Raw genomic sequence first — 16,631 nt, 5'->3', positions numbered from 1 at the left:
AGGGGCTCGGGCGGCGGGGCCGGGGCCCTTCGGGGCGCGCGGGGGTCCCCGGTGCGCCATGGTCGCCGAGGGGCGGCGGCGGGGCCGGCGGCGGCGCGGCGCGGGCAAGGGAGACCGCGGCCGGGAGAGCGGAGAGCGCTGGGGAGCGCGAGCGAGAGCGCAGAGAAAGGAGCCGTAGAGGGGAGGGAGCCGGCGGGAGGAGGGGACTCGCCGCTCCGCCGCCGCCACCCGCGCAGCCGAGGGCGCACCGCCACCTGCCGGCCGGCTCCGTGCCCGCCCGTGCGAGTGCCAGCCGCTCAGGAACCAGGGGCCGGAGGTCCTGGAGCAGGCCGCCACCCTCCAGGGCCACAGGCCACAGACCCCTCTCCTCCCTTCCTTGCTCCTTCCTTACTCCTTCCCTCCTCTCCCGCCCTCTTGCCTTCCTTCCGCCCTTTCTTCTTGTACTTACTGACCACTTACTCTGGGCCAGCCGAGTTCCAGGCAGTGGGGACACAGGGGTAAACACAGCCAGGTGCCTGTTCCCACTGCTGAGAGTCTGATATGGGAGAAAGACCACACCTAAGTGGACACGTTCACGGACAAAATCACCCCAGAGAACCAGAATGAAGCCAGACCGTAAGTGGGGAGGTGGTCTCCGGAAGGAGCCTCTGAAGGAGTAACAGTGGAGACGGGACTTAGCTCCTTGAGGGTGAGGAGGAGACCTTCTAGGCAGCCGGAGGGCCCTGCGAAGACACTAAGGCAGCTTCCAGATGACCTACAGGTGCAGCCACTCCTGTGGCTTAGGCTTCAGGACTTGCAGACAGTGGCTTTATGTCCCAACCCCGGGGGCCACCAAGGGGGCAGTCCCTGAACATAAGGACAGACGCCTGGGTGAGGAGAGGGTGTGGGACAAGGTCCCATTCAGAGCCTGGCAGCCACGGTGCAGAGCTGGGGAAACAGAGGCTCAGCGCACCAAGTCCCCACCCAAGGTCATGAACCTACTTTAGGTAGATTTCAATATAACTTCATTGAGCACCCACCATGTGCTCCGCACTGGCCTCAGGGAAAAGACACAGGGGCAGGAGATTCTCCGAGGCGAGGCCAGGGTCAGAGTAGCTGCGTATCCTCAGCCAGGGGCCAGCCCGCCTCCTCCTTCCCCAGTGGCCCCCACATTAAATAAAAATCCTCAGGCTCGGGCTTCCCTGGTGGCGCAGTGGTGAAGAATCCGCCTGCCGATCAGGGGACACGGGTTCGAGCCCTGGTCCGGGAGGATCCCACATGCCGCGGAGCAACTAAGCCCGTGCGCCACAACTACTGAGCCCGCATGCCACAGCTACTGAAGCCCACCTGCCTAGAGCCCGTGCTCCGCAGCAAGAGAAGCCACCGCAGTGAGAAGCCCGCGCACCACAACGATGAGTAGCCGCCACTCACTGCAACTAGAGAAAGCCCGCGCGCAGCAACGAAGACCCAGTGCAGCCAAAAATTAAAAAATAAAATAAATTTTTTAAAAAAATCCTCAGGTTCAGCATCCCCGTCACACTCACCTCCCGGTTGGGTCTCTTTGCTTCAGAGAGAGAGAGAGAGAGAGAGCAGAGTGAGAGAGCCTAACGGGGCCAAGGAGCAAAGGCTCGAACGTTTGGGAAAGACAGACAGTGGGGCTTCCCGCTGGCCCCCAAAGAGCTGAAGCACCCAGCACCCTGTCTTCTGCTTGCTCACCCAGGCTCACCCGGAATTCATAGCCAGTAACAGACTGGGCTTGCCCTCTGCCCAGTGCTGGGGTGGGGGGCGGGGCTTGGCTGGATACCTATGAAGTCTCCTACCTTGGAATGTGCCCTCGCCCCCTCCGTGGTGTAAATTCCCAATCTGTCAGAGTCTAAATCTCCAGCTCAGGCCCAGGGTCGGGAGAGAAGGGGGAGCCAGCAGCTGTGGGAACATCTGGTCTAGCACAGGGAGCAGAGAAGAACAGAACAGGGTCAGTGCAGGGCTGAAGGGAGGGGAGACAAAACAAAGTGGCAGGCGGGCACTAAAAAGACGCTTACGAGCAAAGCAACACTGCAGACAGTGGCTGGCGGGAAGGTGCTCGTTGCACGGCAGTCAGAAGAGCTGGGTCTGTCCCGCCTTGGACACAAATTCACCAAGAGGCTCCCTGATGCTGGCTCAGCCTCCATCTCCCCGGCTGTGAAGGGAAGGGGGCTGCACAGTCTCTAAGGTCTCTTCCAGTTGTTTGTTTTGTTTTGTCTTGTTTTTAAATAAAGGAAGGCCTCCAAGTACTGTCCTCAAGAAAACTTGACAGTGACACATGATCGAGCACCTACTATGTGCTGGGCACTTTCCTAGGGACTGGCTGCGTCCTGGAAAAGAAGATGGGGGCCTCTGCTCCTGGGGTGGGTGATGTTGCAGGTTATATTTAACTCTCACCATCAGGCTGTCCCCATCTTACAGACACGGAAACAGACTCAGAGTGATGACTGCCCAAGGTCACCTGGCCAGAGTCAGGGGCCAGACTCCAGGCACGTTTTCTGGCCCCAAGGGGGCGCTCTTTCCACCCCACCCCGGTTACTTGCCATCTGTGCGTGTTACCCCTCCGAGGCTTGGAGAGCTCAGCCAGGCAGGGAGGTAATGTGAACACACATCACCCCCACGCTCAGACCGAGGCCACATCATTAGTGATATGGTTAATGTCCCAACAAACCGGGGAGAGGGTCCAGGTCTGGAATGCAGAGGCCATGATGCCTCACCAGTGCTCTTTCCAGAACTGGCTGCCTCTGCCCTAATAAGGCCACAAGGCATTCGGAACAGCAGGACTGATTCATCCCTCTTCTGAATCCAAATCCAGAGACGCTGTGACTCCCCGGATCTCTCAGCTCACAAACATCACTGGACCCCCAGGAACACAGTGATGAGGGAGACAGACAAGTTCCCTGTGCTGGGGAGGAGCGTCCGTCCTCATGCAGCTTGACAGATCCGGGGGAAAACCTAGACAGTGCTGTGTACCCAGGAGAAAATAAGGCAGGTGTGCGATGGCAACGAGGAGGTGCTGGGGGCCAGGTGACTTGGAGCTGAGAGGCAGAGGGCCCGGCATGAGCCTGGTAGGAAGAGCCATCCCAGCAGAGGGGGAGCACGTGAGCCCCGGCCCGGCCCAGAGCAACTGGGTATTCAGAGGAGGAACTGCCGGGCTTCACTTGTATCCACAGACCGCTGCAAAGCCTCTGGAGGGTTTCAGGCAGGAGAGTGAGAGCTGCGGCGTTCTTACAGCATCACTCCGGCCGCCAGGAGGACAGGTGCAGGAAGGCACTTAGGACACGACTGTGCAGGACAAGAGAGAAGCTGTGGCAGCTGGGCACGGGCAGTGGGCAGCGACGGAGGAGGGGGGAGTGGAGGGAAGCCCGCTTCCGGGTGCCTCCCTCACCCCAGCCTCACTCCCCCTACCCCCGCGCTCACCCTCCTTAGTGACTCACATCAGGGACTCAGGGACGCAGGTGCAGGAGAAAGGTGCAGGCAAGTGTAGAAAGCAAAGGAGAGCTTCGATCAGGCATCCTGTCCGACACCCCCGGTGCAGTGGGGTCTCCGGAGGCCACAGAGGCAGTGTCTGCGGTGCCCACCGAGGTGGCCGACAGCTCAGCAGGTGTCTGGGCATGAACACATGGAGGCAGGCCACGTGCAGAAGCTGGGGTTCAGCGCCTGGCATCGGGGTGCATGCGTGAGATAAATATTAAACCCTCTCCAGATCTGTAACACCTGATTCTTCACAACAGCAAGATCCTAAGACGGGGAAACCAGCACCAGTCATCCTCCCTCTTCGCCTCCATGCAGGACACCGGGCTCCAGACCGAGTCAGGCCTGGTCCTGCTCCTGGAGAGCTCACAGTCTGATGGGGGAGGCGCACGGGTGAACAGTGACGTCAGAGAAGCAGGCGATCCCAGGGAGGTGTCTGGGGGCCTAAAGGAAGGGGGAGCCGCCATCTGGCCTTCTGCTCAGAGGGGGTGCTCTTCCACTCATCCCTCCAGGTAACAGTAACAATAACCACCGAGACTGCCACTTGAGCGCCTCCTCTGGGCCAGGCACTGTTCCTGATGGAAGAACCCAGCGCACCTCTGACTCCCCTAGAGGGTAAGTACTGTTTTCCCCAATTTAAAGGTGAGGAAGGTGAAAGCACACAGGGGGCAGTAATTTACCCAAAGGATTCAAAGGCCCACGTCCTCATGTACCAACTGGGGGTCCTGAGCGTGGCCCAACTTCACCTCTCTGTTCCATAAATTGCTTCACCTGTGAAATGGGGCCAGCACGGCCCTGACTTGGTGGCTCTCAATGTGTCATCCCTGGACCCGCAGCATCTGAGTTAATGGGTTGATTTCTGGGCCCACTCCAGACCTACTGAACCAGAAACTCCGGGCTCGGGCCCCGATCTGTGTCCAACACGCCCTCTGGGCGGTCCTGACGCACCCAGTGGCTCTGGGCCCAGGCTGCACAGTTGGCATCACTTGGAGGACTTCAGAAAAATACCGATGCCCAAGCCCCACCCCTGACCGCACCATCTCTGTGGGGCATCTCTAAGCTCCCAGGTGATGCCAATGTGCAGCCAGCCGCGAGCCCCTGGCCTTCAGCACAGCTTTTTATAAGGATTCGTGAGAGGACAGATGCCAAGTGCCTGGCGTACGGCTGGACCACAGTAAATGGTGCCTTTCCTGACAGGTACATGGGGGCCCCTGGAACCCCAGGCCAAATCTTTTAGTTCCAGGATCCAGCCTTGCTTCCCGATTCCATGACAATGCTCTCATCCAGAAAGCAGAAGAAATACTTTGTCACTCCAACTTTTTTTGTTTGTTTGTTTTTTGGTTTTTTTTTTGCGGTATGCGGGCCTCTCACTGTTGTGGCCTCTCCCGTTGCAGAGCCCAGACTCCGGACGCGCAGGCTCAGTGGCCATGGCTCACGGGCCCAGCCGCTCCGCGGCATGTGGGATCTTCCCGGACCGGGGCATGAACCCGTGTGCCCTGCATTGGCAGGCGGACTCTCAACCACTGCGCCACCAGGGAAGCCCACTCCAACTTTTAATCAGACTGCTTGCTCATTAAAAGTCTCAAGCTTTTTTAAATGATCAAAGGTCTCTAGTGATATTTTAATTTTTCTTTATAATCGTGACGAAGCTCAGCAGACGCGGCTCCCTGAGCAGGCCCGTCTCAGAGACAGTCAAGGAATCATGAGCGATACTCACCAGGGACACTGGGGGACCCAGCAGGAGGGAGACTGAGGGAACAGGCTTTCGGGGTGCTGGGCTCCACAGAGGGGAGCCCCGGCCACTCCCTCAGCTGCCCAGCTCAGCCTCCAGCGACGCTGAGAAGCTCTCTGCCTGCTCCGGGGCAGGAGGGCAGCGGTGACTTGCAGACAAGTGTCCTGATGACTGTCAGGGAACAACAAGGGTTCGAGGTACCGGCTTTGCGGAGAAGGATCAACCAATGCTACAGCCTCATCACCAGGCTGGCCGGGGAGAAGGCAGTGGGGACAGCTGGTCGGGACACTAACTTGGACCAGGACAAAAGCCTGCTCCCGCAACGGCAGGGAAACGCGTCCAGACGGAGGAGGAAGACGAGGCCCCACAGCGAGACAGACAGTGCGCAGGCTGCCCCGAGCCAAAGAGGGCGGGGAGACAGGGAGGAAACGGCGGCAGCTCCTTGGGTGGTGCCGCGTAGGGGTGCATTATAGGCAGTGGTGAGGGTGGTTGCTTTTTGGTGGTGGCAGGGATTTCCATCCCCGGAGCACCGGCACTGTGGGCCACCAAAGCCCTGACGTGTGAGAGGCTAGCCAGGTAGTAGGCCCGAACCGGAGAGAGAGCAGATGACAAGTGGCCCTTTCCCGGCCACCAGGGCTCTCTTTAATCACAGACACCGCACAGTTAGAGCCTGCAAACAGCTTGGTTCATTTCTTCCGCTCATCAAATGTTTACTGAGCACCTACTGTGTGCCTGGCACGAGTCTAGGCCCCAGGGAGAGAGCAGGGAATGAACCAGACCAAATCCCTGGAGGCATTAAACAGGAACTGGTGGTGAGACCGGGAAGAGTGGTCCTGGCAGAGGGACCAGCGTGTGGCGCGAGCTGGAAGAAGACAGCGTGGGGACCTTAGAGGAACCAGCGGGCGAAGAGCTCCAGGGCAGCTGAGTGCAGGGCAGGGCGGGCAGGGCCAGTGAGAGCGGAGGCTCCACGGTCCCTCAAGCGCCCACCACAGTGTCAGGGGACCAGGCGATGACCAGAACCAGTGCCCAGCCTCAGGAAGGTCAGCGCCAGCAATGGGGACAAGGACGTCAGAGACACTGCAGCAGAGACGTAGATACCTCCCCAGCACGGGGCACCAGCCCTGCTCCAGGCCTTTGCAGGGCTACCTTGCTCCCCGCCCCGTAGCTGGGGGCAGGGGTCCATCACCGTCTCCTTTTCACACAGGAGGAAACTGTGGCACAGCATAACCAAGCAGAAGGGCTCGCCCAAGTTTACGTCAGCAGCAAGAGGGTGGCAGTGGGCCATGAACCCATGCTTCCGCATGTGCCAACGAGCTCCGGGGCGCCCCACCTCTCCCCATGCCAGGCTTCTCTGCCTCAGCCTTCACATCTGTAGCCCTCCCGACCCTGTGGGGCTGGGTTGACTGTCAGCTCCACTGATACCCGGTGAGACCAAGGCTCTCGGCGTGACAGTGCCCGGCCTACCCCGTGCAGCAGGGAAGCACAGGCAGTGGGGCCTGAGCCTGGGCCCCCCAGCGCCCTGCTGCTGCCCACTCTCCACGTGACACAGGACACTGTGGAGACAGAGCAGGGGCCGTGACCACGCTGGCCAGTGCAGGGCGGGTGCCACCCCATACCCCGCTCTTACTGGGTTGGAGTGTGGCTCAGAAGTGAGCCCTCAGGGCCTCGGGGCACTACAGTACCTGACCATCTCCTGATGGGCACCAGGGGAGGCTGGGAAAGTAGCCCCCACGGGCCCAGGGAAGTGGGATCCCCCGTCTGTCCATCTGGGGCCAGAGCCCAGTTTGGTCACCGTAGTGGGCAGGGCAGAGAAGAGAAAGGCTGGACCTGGGAGTGACATACAACCAAACACAGACCATCCTTGGGGAAGATGGCAGAGGCCGGAGTCTTACCACTGAAGCCGAATGCACAGGCCCTGGGCTGCAGTAGGAGCCCAGTGAAGGTCTAGGGACCAAAGCAGGGAGGTGGGAAACGGGGGGGACACAGCCAGCCCCCGGGGGGCACAGCCTCCCTCAGCCCCACCCACACGGCTGAAGGCAAGTTCCCCCACCCACCCCCCGCCCCACACACCAGGGTTCACCGGAACTGGGGAGGGGGCAGAACTTGCCAATTGCCTCCCATGTGCCAGTGTTGGGGTGCATCGTTATTTTGATGTTAGAAACGGAGGAGGAAACAGAGAGGCCCAGAGAGGCTAAGTCACCTGCCTTGGATCACACAGCTGGAGAGCGGCAGCCCTTGGGACAAGGATGCTGATAGTAATGTTTCAGGTGCCGCTGTGAGCACACTGGCAACACCTGCCTCACAGGTAGGTGTCCTGTGTCTGAAAGCGCCCACCTCATCAGTGTGTAATTAGCGTGCACTGGGGGGAAATGAGCTCAGAGTGCGGGCGGGAAGTGAGACTGGAGCTGAACTCCGTCCCAGCCCTGCAGGGCTCTGGGTGAGTCACTGAATGTCTCTGTGCCTCTGTCTCCTCATGTGTTCAATAAGAATGGTCATCAGTCGTTGTGCAGATAAATGAGTGTCTGTAAGATGCTCAGAAGGGCATTTCTGCAGAGTGCGCTGCAGAGAGAAGGCCTTCACGGGGGACAGTGACAGAACGACCCACAGTAAGTCCCGTCTGTGTCACACACACCTCATCTATGGTCTGTGACCGTCCACTCTCAAGACTCAGCCCAGACACCCAAAAGCCCCGTCTGGGATGCAGCGCACATTCATTCATAACGGAAACGTTCCCCGAGGCCGGGGCAGAGCAGTAAGTCCCAGAGATGCTCAGTGGGTGGGGGGTCTCTAACTCAAGGGGCCCCCCTCTGCCCGCAGGGCAGCCCCCTGGGAAGCCAGCTGCCTCAGCCCGGCCACTCAGTGCTGTGTGCCCGGGGCCTCAGTCTCCCAAAGGGTGAAACGAGGGGGTGAGCTACATAAGAACTTCAGCAGGACACGAGCCCAATGAGACACCCTCCAGAAATGTACCTGTGGTTTAGGAAATGCCTCTGAGTCTATCCCGTGACATGTACGTATTAAGGACGGAAAAGTTCTGCAGTTTAAAAATCTGTTTGATTTTGATTACTTCAGTTTTCCCCCCAACTTTCTGACCCTGTAGTTCTTTACTTCTACTTAACAGCACGAACACCCCAGAGAACACGGGCTATTATGGAAATATGAGCACGGAGGGAAGAAATGGAGGGAAGAATGTATTCTGTCAGAAAAAAATACATTTGAGCAGGTCTTGAATGATGAGTCGGGACCCAGCTGGAGTAAAACAGAGGGTATGGTGCACACAAGGGACAAAGGAATCAGGGTGCCTGGTCCGCTCAGGGTGGGCACACGGGCCTGGCCCTGCAGGACGGAGCCGTGGCTACCAGACTGGAGGAGAAAGCGGGCCCAGGAGCTACGGGCTTGCGCCTTCTCCTGAGGTCAAAGAGAACCTTCTGGGGTTTTCAGAAAAGGAGCAACAAGATGAGATTTGTGTTGCGGAAAGCTAATTCCGGCAGCTTCTGAAAGCTGGAGCTTGGAAGAGAGACAGAGAGACCAGCTGGGGGGCCATGGCATTGGTCCAGGAGAGCAATGACGAGACCTGACCAGGATCGTGGGGAGCCATGGAGAAGGAGAGGTAGAGGTGGGTCCCCAGAACCTCTGATTATGCAAGAGAAGAAAGGGGGAGGAGTCAAAGAGGCTCTGAGGTATTTGGGAAAACAAGGATGCCACGTTCCTCATTAGGGAACAAATCTGAAGGAGAAGGTGTCTGTGGGGCATCCTGAAGGTATTAGTCAGATGAGGCCAGGTGGCGCTGCAGTAACAATGAACTCCAAATCTCAGAGGGGTAACCCAAGAAAGGTGTATCTCACCCATTCACAAAGTCTTATGCAGGTCGACTGGGCCCCCTCCAGCCTGTGGCCCTGCGGTCTGGAACACATGACCTCCAGGGTCACTGAGGCAGAGGAGAGAGAAGCACACAAGATGTTTCGTGGGGGTCAGACCTGGGAGGTGCTCCATCACTCACATCCTACTGGCCAGAGTCTGAGTTGACGGCCTCCACCTACCTGCAGGGGAGGCTGCACATGTAGGAGCACGGGGACATTTGGCGAGCCCTACTCGCCACGGTCACACTGCCAGGGAGGCTCTAGAGGCCCTTGCAAACGGTGATCAGCGGAGTATCAGGGCCTGAGACGTAGATTTGGGCATGACTGTTGAATGAGACCACCCAGGAAAAAAAAAACAAAAAGGAAAAGCGAACAATGGGGTAAAAAAGGTAACACCTCCAAGGTTGTATTTAGGAATTCCCAGAGGATGACAAGATTTAGTCCAAAGTCTCTTGTTTCCAAATATCTGATTATTTGTTGTCACGTAGACAAGGCATCCAGAATTTTTGCTGAATTTTTCAGTTTCCATATGGTTCCTTGGCATCGCACAGGCAGCTAAAAGCAGTTGGCAAGTGTCTGAGCACCACACCATCCATAATGCTCTCTCTGTGTAAGGCCAAGGGCCTCACGATGACAGATTTGTCTGGAGCAGAGGTTTTCAAATCCTTCAATTTCAATAAACGTCTTTTTCTTTTTTTTTTTTTTTTGCGGTACGCGGGCCTCTCACTGTTGCGGCCTCTCCCGTTGCGGAGCACAGGCTCCGGATGTGCAGGCTCAGCAGCCATGGTTCACGGGCCCAGCCGCTCCGCGGCACGTGGGATCTTCCCGGACCGGGGCACGAACCCGTGTCCCCTGCATCGGCAGGCGGACTCTCAACCACTGCGCCACCAGGGAAGCCCTCAATAAATGTTTTGAAAGAGACCTCACCGTATTCTTGCCTTTAAGATTCACTTCAGAAATCAAAACTTTTGCTACAAAATTAATGAATATGAAACTGATTTTTTTAGTTTAACTGCTTTGTACGCTTAACATTTTTTTCAAAAATAAAATTGTCCACAAATAAAATTTTGGTTGAAAATCACGGTTTGAGGGAAAACTCACTGTTTTCCTTGGAAAGTGCTCCTGCCTTAATCAAGACTACCAGAGAAGCAGGGGGTGCTTCTTCCAAATGGCTCCTGCAAAGCCTTTTCCTGAGGCTACGGTCCCAACTCGGAGACCATGAGCTTCCTGAGCCCTGGGACTGTGTCAGTGTTTGTTCTCCACTTATCCTCACTATCCAGCACCGAGCTGGGCACAGAGTAGGCACTCGATCCATATTGGGTAGAGGGACGGAGGGATGGAGGGATGGATGGGCCTTACATTGAAAACCCCTAGACGTTCCGACTTCTAAACTACAACTGCTAAAATGAACAGCAATTTGCTGGAAGGGAAAAGCATTGGACTGGGAGTCAGGAGACCCAGGTCCCGTGTCAGCACTCCAAGGACTGAGCTTTGACAACTTGGGAAAATCCCTTTCCCTGTGGATACTACTCTTTTCCTCCTCTGCTAAATGAGGTCTCACCACTCAAGCCAACCTTTATACCCTCATATCCCGTCACTTCTCCCCTACCCACATCCTTCCAAGGGCCCTGAACTGTGCCCCAACATTCCTAGTCGAAAATGCGCTTCAGGGAGGCAGACCTTGCACTTACCGCCAAGCGAAGAAGTTGGCAAATCCTCTCCCCAAAAGTCAATTATGAAACTGCACAAATTGATAAAAACAACCATTTCCACACTCTGGAAGTCAGCCAAGAGCGTGCAACCATGGGAGAAGTGTTTATGCTTGAAAACGGCTGTACTTCAGGTACAAACACTGAGTCTGCAGCTTTCTGGCCCAGGGCTGCTCCCATACCACCGTCCCAGCTGGGGAGACTCAGGGATCCTGCAAGGTGGGGCAGGCCCTGAGGGCCAGCAGCTGCGGCGCCACGGGGGAAGGGAAATCACACAGTTTGGAACAGTGGGTGATGGCCAAGCCCAACAGCATTGTCCATGGCAATTACCATCTTGGAGGTTGTGCAGAACGACTTGAGGCTATGTGACTCTGGAAAGGGCCCAAGCCAGCCACAGACTCCTAGCTGACCCTAAGGCCATGTATATGCACACAGGAAACATCCAAGGCCTAGTGAAAAGGAAAAGCCGGGCAGACTTGAAAATGCCTAAATTTTGAATGTGTTCCTCTTCTCTCCACACACAGGTCTTTGAGCCGTGTCAGATAGATAGATAAAGGCTTACTAAATCAAGGTGTTTCAGAATGACGTCTGATCAAAACCCGGCTGACCTCTAGGCTATGCAGAAACAGGGGCTCAAAAGCCGGACTTAAAAATAAAAATTAGAAACTTAAAAAAAACCCCAGCAGCAACTGCACACAGCAAGGGAGATGAATTTCACAGATTTAACCCAGACATGTTACTAAACAAACAAACAAATGAGCAAGCAAAACATAGCAACGACCTTCTGGAGGAAATCAAAATTCAGAGCTGCTACAGGATATAACCTGAAATGGTCAGTTTTCAACACCAACAAAAATATTATAAGAAATGCAAAGAAACAGGAAAATGTGACCAATATCTGGGGGTGGGCAGTCTTTAGAGGTCTCCAGAAATTGGATTTGGTAGTGAAAGACTTCAAAGCAGCTATTAGAAATATGATCAAAGAATTAAAGGGAAGTATGAAAATAATCAGTCAACAAGTGAAGAGTCGCAATAAGGAGGAGAAATCATGTAAAAGAACCAAGGGCAGATTTGAGATAGCAGGAGAATCAGTGAACTTGTAGAGTAATGCAAACGATCAATACGAAGAACAGAAAGAAATAAAACACTGACGAAAAACGAACAGAGCCTCAGAGACCCATGGAACAACTTCAAGCACACCTATGTGTACTGTGGGTCCTAGTGGATAGGAGAGAGAGAATGGGGCTGAAAAAACACTTGAGAAGTAATACCCAAAAAGTTTTGAAGATTGATGAAAATCCTTAAACATCCAAGAAACTCAAGAAACCCCAAGTAGGTTAAAGACAAAGAGATGTGCACCTAGGCACATCATAACCTGTTGAAAGACAAAGAGAAAAGCATGAAAGAAGCAAGATAAAACCAACTTACTAGGCATTGAGGAACAACATGATCAACAGGAAGAAAAACAGGACAGACACTGTGGAATGACATATTCAAAACGCTCAAACGAAAAGAACTGCCACTAAGAATTCTATATCCAGCAAGACTATCCTCCAAAAGAGGTAGATGAAATCAAGATACTCCCAGATAAACAAAGAGTGACAGAATTCACTGCTAACAGACTTGCCTTACAAGGAATACTGAAGGGAGTCCCTCAGGCTGAAAAGAAATGACACCAGATGGTAAGTGAAATCGGTAAGAAGAAATAGCACCAGAAATGGTAAATATGAGGGTTAATATCAAATACTTTACATTCTTTAAAAGGCATTCATAATAGTCACAGCTCTTGTTGTTTGGTTTATAACATTAAAAATGTAACATATATGTGATAATCATACCACAAAGAGGGGGAAAATTGAAACTATATTAGAGCAAAGTTTCCACATTTGATTGGAAGTTAGTATTAATCTGAAGTAGATTGTGACAAATTAAAATGTATTTGGCAGTCTCTAGAGCAACCACTAAGAAAATAATTTAAAATATATTATTTTTTTAAAGGGATTAAAATGGGACATTAAAAATATTTCTTTGATACAAAAGAAAACAATAAAGGAAGAAGAGAAGAACCAGACAACAACAATAGCAACAACAAAACCCACAGGAGAAATACAGAAAACAGCAAAATGGCCAGTGAAATGACATATATATATAAATTACATTAAATGTGAATTAGACTAGGGGACTTCCCTGGTGGCACAGTGGTTAAGAATCTGCCTGCCAATGCAGGGGACACGGGTTCGAGCCCTGGTCCAGGAAGGTCCCATGTGCTGCAGAGCAACTAAGCCCATGCGCCACAACTACTGAGCCTGTGTACCTACAGCCCGTGCTCTGCGACAAGAGAAGCCACCGCAATGAGAAGCCCGTGCAACACAATGAAGAGTAGCCCCCGCTCGCCACAACTAGAGAAAGCCCGTGGGCAGCAATAAAGACCCAATGCAGCCAAAAATAAATAAATAAATAATAAAAATAATATTTTTTTAAAAAAAAAAGAAAACAGAAAAGCAATAGAGAAAATCAATGAAACTAAAAGCTGGTTCTTTAAAAAATTAACAAAAATTGACAAAGTTTTAGCCAGATGAACAAAGGAAAACAAAAGAGAAAAAGAGGCACAAATTCCCAAAATCAAGCATGACCGATAATAGAGAAATTAATGCCAACAAATTATACTACTTAGATAAATGGACACATTCCTAGAAATACACAAATTACCAAAACTGACTCAAAATGAAATACAAAATCTGAATAGACCTGCAACAAAGAACCTGAGTTAATAATTTTAAATCTTCCTACAAGAAAAGCCCAGACCCACACAGCTTCACTGGTGAATTCTACCAAATATTTAAAGAAGAAATTATCAATCCTTCACAAACTCTTTCAGAAAATAGAGGAGGGAACACTTTTCAATTCATTTATTCCTCAATTTATCCCTTATTAAACTGATACCAAAACCCTTAATCAAATAGCAACAAACTGAATCCAGCAACATGCAAAAAGGATTCTACACCATGACGCAGTGGGATTTATCCTAGGAATACAAGGTTAGTTTACATCCAAATATCGATTAATGTAATACAGCGTATCAACAGAATAAAGGGAAAAAAATCACATGACTATTGTATAGAAAAAGCATTTGAAAAAATTCAGTACCCACTGATGATAAAAACTCTCAACAAAGTAGAAATAAAAGGGAACTCTTCAGCCTGATAAAGGACATCTACAGAAGTCCACGGCCAATATTATACTTAATGATGAAAACAAACAAATAACAACAACAAAAGACCTGAATGCTTTCCCCTCAAAGATCTGGACTAGGGCAAGGACATCTGCCTGTACCACGTTTATTCAGTATTTTACTGGAGGTTCTAACCAGAGCAATAAAACAAATAATCAAAAGCATCCAGATTCAAAATGAAAACATTAACCTATCTTTATTCACAGATGACACGATCCTTTATGTAGAAAATCCCCACAGATCCATAAAAACTCTATGAGAACTAACAAACAAGGTTAGCGAGGCTGCACAGTACAAGATCAATATACAAAAAACAATTGTATTTCTACGTACTAGCAACAAACAATCCAAAAAGGAAATTAAGAAAACAATTCCATCTATAATAACATCAAAAAGAATAAATTTCACAAAAGAACTGCAATGCCTACACTGAAATCTACCAAACATTGCCGAGAGGGAGAAACTGAACATGTTCTAAATAAGTGGAGAAATATTCCATGTTCATGGATTGGAAGACTCAATATCGTCAAGATGGTAATTCTCCACAAATTGATCAATAAATCCCATGCAATCCCTGTCAAAATCTCATTAGACTTTTTAATGGAAATTCATAAGCTGATCTTAATTTTATATGAAAATGCAAAAAGACCTAAAATTGCAAAAACTATTTTCAAAAAGAACAAAGTTGGAAGACTTATTCTACCTTTCAGACTTCCTATTAAGCCTCAGTAGTTAACACATTGGGGTGTTCATGGAAGGACAGACGTATAAATCAATGGAACAGAATTAAGAGTCCAGAAATAAAGCCTTACATTAGGTAATTGATTTTTGGCAAAGGTGCCAAGAGAATTCAATGGGGGGTAAAGGATAGCCTTGGATCCAGAACATATGGACTCTTAAAACTTGAGAAGACCCCCCCAAAAATAAAAAGCAATTTAAACATGGACAGAAGAATTGAATAGACATTCCACCAAAGGAGATATGCAAATGGATAATAAGCACATAAGAAAACACTCAACACCATTAGTCATTAGGGAAATGCACATTAAAACCACAATGAGATCCTGCTACATACCCACTAAAGTGACCATCATAAAAAAGACAGACGTGAAAAAGATATGGGGAAACTAGAGCTGCACACATTGCTGGGGAGGGAATGTACAATGGCACAGCCACTTTGGGGGAAAAAAGCTGACAGTTTCTTTAAAAGTTAACATGGACTTTGCATAACACACTCAGTGCCCCGGAGCCTCACTCTCCTCATTTATAAAATGGGGGTGACTATAAGCATGCCCACCTCGCAGGGATGTGAGAGCAATTTCACTCCTAAGAATCCAACCGAGAGAAATAAAACATCCACCCACACAAAGAATATACGTGAAAATTCACAGCAACATCATCCATAATAGCCCCAAACTAGGAGCGACCCAAATGTCCATCAAATGAGCGGTGGATAAACAAAATACGGCAGACGCATCCAAGGAAATGCTTCTTTATCAATGAAAGGGAATGAACGGATAGCTGAGGCCTGCTACACCATGGATAAACCTCAGAAACATCATGCCAAGTGCAAAGAAGCCAAACTCCAAATATGACATAATGTATGATTCCATTTATTTCAAATGTGCAGACAAGGCCAACTTGTAGGAACAGAACGCAGACCAGTGGTTGCCTGGGGCTGGGGTGGGGATGGGGACTGACTGCAAATGGGCACAGGCTGGGGTGGTGGCCTTGCTCCAAAGCTGGATTGAGGGATGACTGCACAAACCTAGGAACGTCCTGAAAGTCGCCGGATGGTACACTCAAAATGGTGGATTTTATGATGTGTACATTGCACCTCAGTAAAGCTGTTTTTTAAAAAGAAAGAAAAGTGCTTCGGGCTTTCATCCTTCACTTGTTTAACCACCATTTCTTGAGCGTTTCCCCCATGTGGCCTCTGCTGGCTGCTGGGCACACGGGGTGAATTATAGTACAAGTAGCTAACGGAGACGAAAAGGCCACTGCTTATCTTACCTCGCCTCTCATCCCTCACAAGGGCCCCGTGAGGTGGGCCCTGTGACCCTCACCCCCAATTTACAGATGGGGAGAGTGAGGCTCCCAGCGGGAGTGTTGTGCAAAGTAACCCGATAACTGTCAGAGTCAAGGTTTGAACTCTTGCGGCCCGCAGCCCGGCCCTCACTCCCACCCCCTTCACCTCCACCTTGGTCCTCACACTTGCCCCTGTTCTGATCCAGCACAGCACCACAGAGGCAGCCCGAAAGCCTTCACCCTGGGAGCTGACCTCCACCCCTCTGCGGGACGACCTCCCTTGCTCCTCTGTACCTTTGCTCACATCCCTCCCACCCTGCAGCGGCCTCGCCTGGCCGCCTCCCCCAGTTCCCATCTGCCCTTCAGGACCTGCTCTCGTGTCCCGCCCGTCCTGAACTTCGTCCTCCTCCAGCACGGGGTCCCACTCGGGGGCCACACCTCCTTGACTTGGCCTGACATTGGGGTCCCTGTCTTCCCCACCCCCCCAAACCTTGGGGGCTGGTCTAGGGGGTGAAGGTCTGTAGTGAGTTGACTTCCGTCCCCCAAGAAGATCCGTCCAAATCCTAACCCCCAGAACCTGTCCATGTGACCTTATTTGG

General features: G+C 51.8%; 1 protein-coding gene across 1 annotated transcript in view; it reads right to left on the bottom strand.

The window, feature by feature from the left end:
* SORCS2 (sortilin related VPS10 domain containing receptor 2) overlaps window positions 1–60 on the bottom strand; it is a 479,932-nt gene extending 479,872 nt beyond the window's left edge. The window contains exon 1 of the mRNA XM_029234725.1: window positions 7–60. Within this exon, the coding sequence (XP_029090558.1) occupies window positions 7–60 (54 nt within the window). The remainder of the gene's footprint in view (window positions 1–6) is intronic.
* Window positions 61–16,631: the final 16,571 nt, after the last annotated feature.

The sequence above is a fragment of the Monodon monoceros genome, unplaced genomic scaffold, assembly GCF_005190385.1.
Source record: "Monodon monoceros isolate NGI ecotype Baffin Bay Population unplaced genomic scaffold, NGI_Narwhal_1 Super_Scaffold_20, whole genome shotgun sequence".
NCBI classification, from domain to species: domain Eukaryota; kingdom Metazoa; phylum Chordata; class Mammalia; order Artiodactyla; family Monodontidae; genus Monodon; species Monodon monoceros.
Note: the sequence above shows the minus strand (reverse complement) of the source record. Positions and strands in the feature narration are given on the sequence as shown.